The sequence below is a fragment of the Merops nubicus genome, unplaced genomic scaffold (genome assembly GCF_000691845.1).
Source record: "Merops nubicus isolate BGI_N331 unplaced genomic scaffold, ASM69184v1 scaffold26078, whole genome shotgun sequence".
Lineage (NCBI taxonomy): Eukaryota > Metazoa > Chordata > Aves > Coraciiformes > Meropidae > Merops > Merops nubicus.
Window position 1 is genome coordinate 1,285 of NW_008625494.1, and position 1,917 is coordinate 3,201.

Here is a 1,917-nt window from a genome sequence, read left to right on the forward strand (position 1 = left end):
AGTTCAGTGCCAGGGGTGGGTGAGATCCTGCCAGAGGTGGGTGAGATCCTGCCAGGGGTGGGTGAGATGAGATCCTGCCAGGTCAGAAGCAGCAGCAGCAGAGGGATCTGGTCACGTTTGTGTGTTTTTATCAGTAGATTTCATGTGGTTAGTTTGTTAAATCATTTTCAGAGGAGCAGTTTTGCTGCCAGCCCGTGTCAGCAGGAGGGACACACTTTTCCATCCCCAAGTTTCTGTGGCCTGAGTGGCTCAGACCGTGGAGTTTCTCTTGCATGAAACCAGCGTCTGGTTCCTCTTCCGTCACACCCCGTGGGCGACAGAGAACCCTGAGATGAATTTCTCTGTAGGTTTCCCCTCAGAGACCTATCAACCGACAGCCAAAAACTCCACTGGCCCCTGCAGCCACCTGCAGAGGCTGTGACTGCCCCAGGAGACAGTGACAGGGACTCAGGGGACCCAGCAGGGATGAACCCGACGGGCTCGTTCCAACAGCAGCCCAAAAAAACCCTGTGAGAATGCTGAAGGGAGATCTGGAGGTTCATTTCTGGCTGACAGCTCAAGTCCACGTTCTTTCCTCATGGTTAAAACCCCAAAACTGAATCTCTGGCTGGAGGTGGGTGGATCTGTTGTAGGATCACGTGGGGTGTGGCTGCCAGGGGGTGTTTCTAAATGAAACCTTTAAAAGCTGAGGCTGGGCTGGCTCAGTGTGAGCAGCACAGGCCACACAGGGGGTTTGTAGTTGCTGTGGTTGCATTTCTCCTGCTGGTTTCTCCCCCCGTGGTGTGTGAGGTGCTGCCCCTGTCGCCTCCACCCGCCGGCTCCGGGCGACACCTGCAGAATTTGGGGAAATCTCTTTGTTTTCCTCCCATCCAGGAGCACGTTTCCCTTGGGGGTCTCTGTGCCCCCCTCCTCGCTGCTGCCCCCACGCCAGCCCCGGCCAGAAGGAGCCTCCTGGGGGAGCAGGATGAAGCTGGTGGTGACCAAGGTGCTGTGTCTGCTGGGCATCTGCCTCCTGACGCTGGCCGGGTCCCTGCTCCCCGTCAGGTTCATCCAGGCTGACCAGCAGAAGGTCCATCGCTCCAGGAGGGTCCTTGCCCTCTGCAACTCCTTTGGGGGAGGGGTTTTCCTGGCCACCTGCTTCAACGCCTTGCTGCCTGTCGTGAGGGAAAAGGTAATTAGTGAATAGATAACGAATTAGGTGGATGAACCTGCGCCACTGAGTCTGTTAGGGACCCCTGGGAGGGGGGGGGGGGCCACCCCCCCCCCCCAGGGCCCACCCTCCCCTCCCCTGCCCTGCAGAAGCCCAGGACTCCAGCCCCTGTGGAATTGGGGGGAAGGGTCCATGTCTCACCAGAGGGGCTGTGCCTGGTCACGGGGGTTTGCTGGGTGGAGTAACTGGAGAGGGTTTTGATGCAGGGAGCCTGATGCCATCGAGCCTGGCTCTGAAACCCTTTCAGCCAGCCCCAAACCTTCTGCTGGAAGGGCAGAACTGCAGACAGTTCCCTCTCCACCACGCTGGGACCTGTTCACGGGGGCACTGGAGCCTCACGGGTCAATCCTGTGTCCCTGGAGAGCTGTGTGAGCACAGCAGGGACGTTCCCTGCCAGAGGGAGGGCGGTGGCTGATTCCCTGGGGGTTGTTTGCTCCATTCCAGCTGGATGAAGTTCTCAAGCAGGGGAACGTGCCCCCGGACTACCCAGTGGCCGAGACCATCGTCATGGTCGGCTTCTTCCTCACGGTCTTCGTGGAGCAGCTGGTCTTGAGCTTCCAGAAGGAGAAACCTTCCTTCATCGACCTGGAGACCTTCAACGCGGGCTCGGACGCGGGGAGCGACTCGGAGTACGAGAGCCCCTTCATCTGCCCCGCCCGGGGTGGGGGGCAGGGGCAGCACGGCCCGGGCGGGCAGGACCTCTCCCG

At 59.9% G+C, this 1,917-nt stretch overlaps 1 protein-coding gene across 1 annotated transcript; it reads left to right on the forward strand.

The window, feature by feature from the left end:
- Positions 1-964: 964 nt before the first annotated feature.
- LOC103778134 (zinc transporter ZIP3-like) lies at positions 965-1,871 on the forward strand (the record flags this gene model as incomplete). Its single annotated transcript, XM_008945705.1, has 2 exons — positions 965-1,171; positions 1,655-1,871. Coding segments are annotated over exons 1-2 (424 nt in total), but the record flags the coding sequence as incomplete, so codon positions are not given.
- Positions 1,872-1,917: the final 46 nt, after the last annotated feature.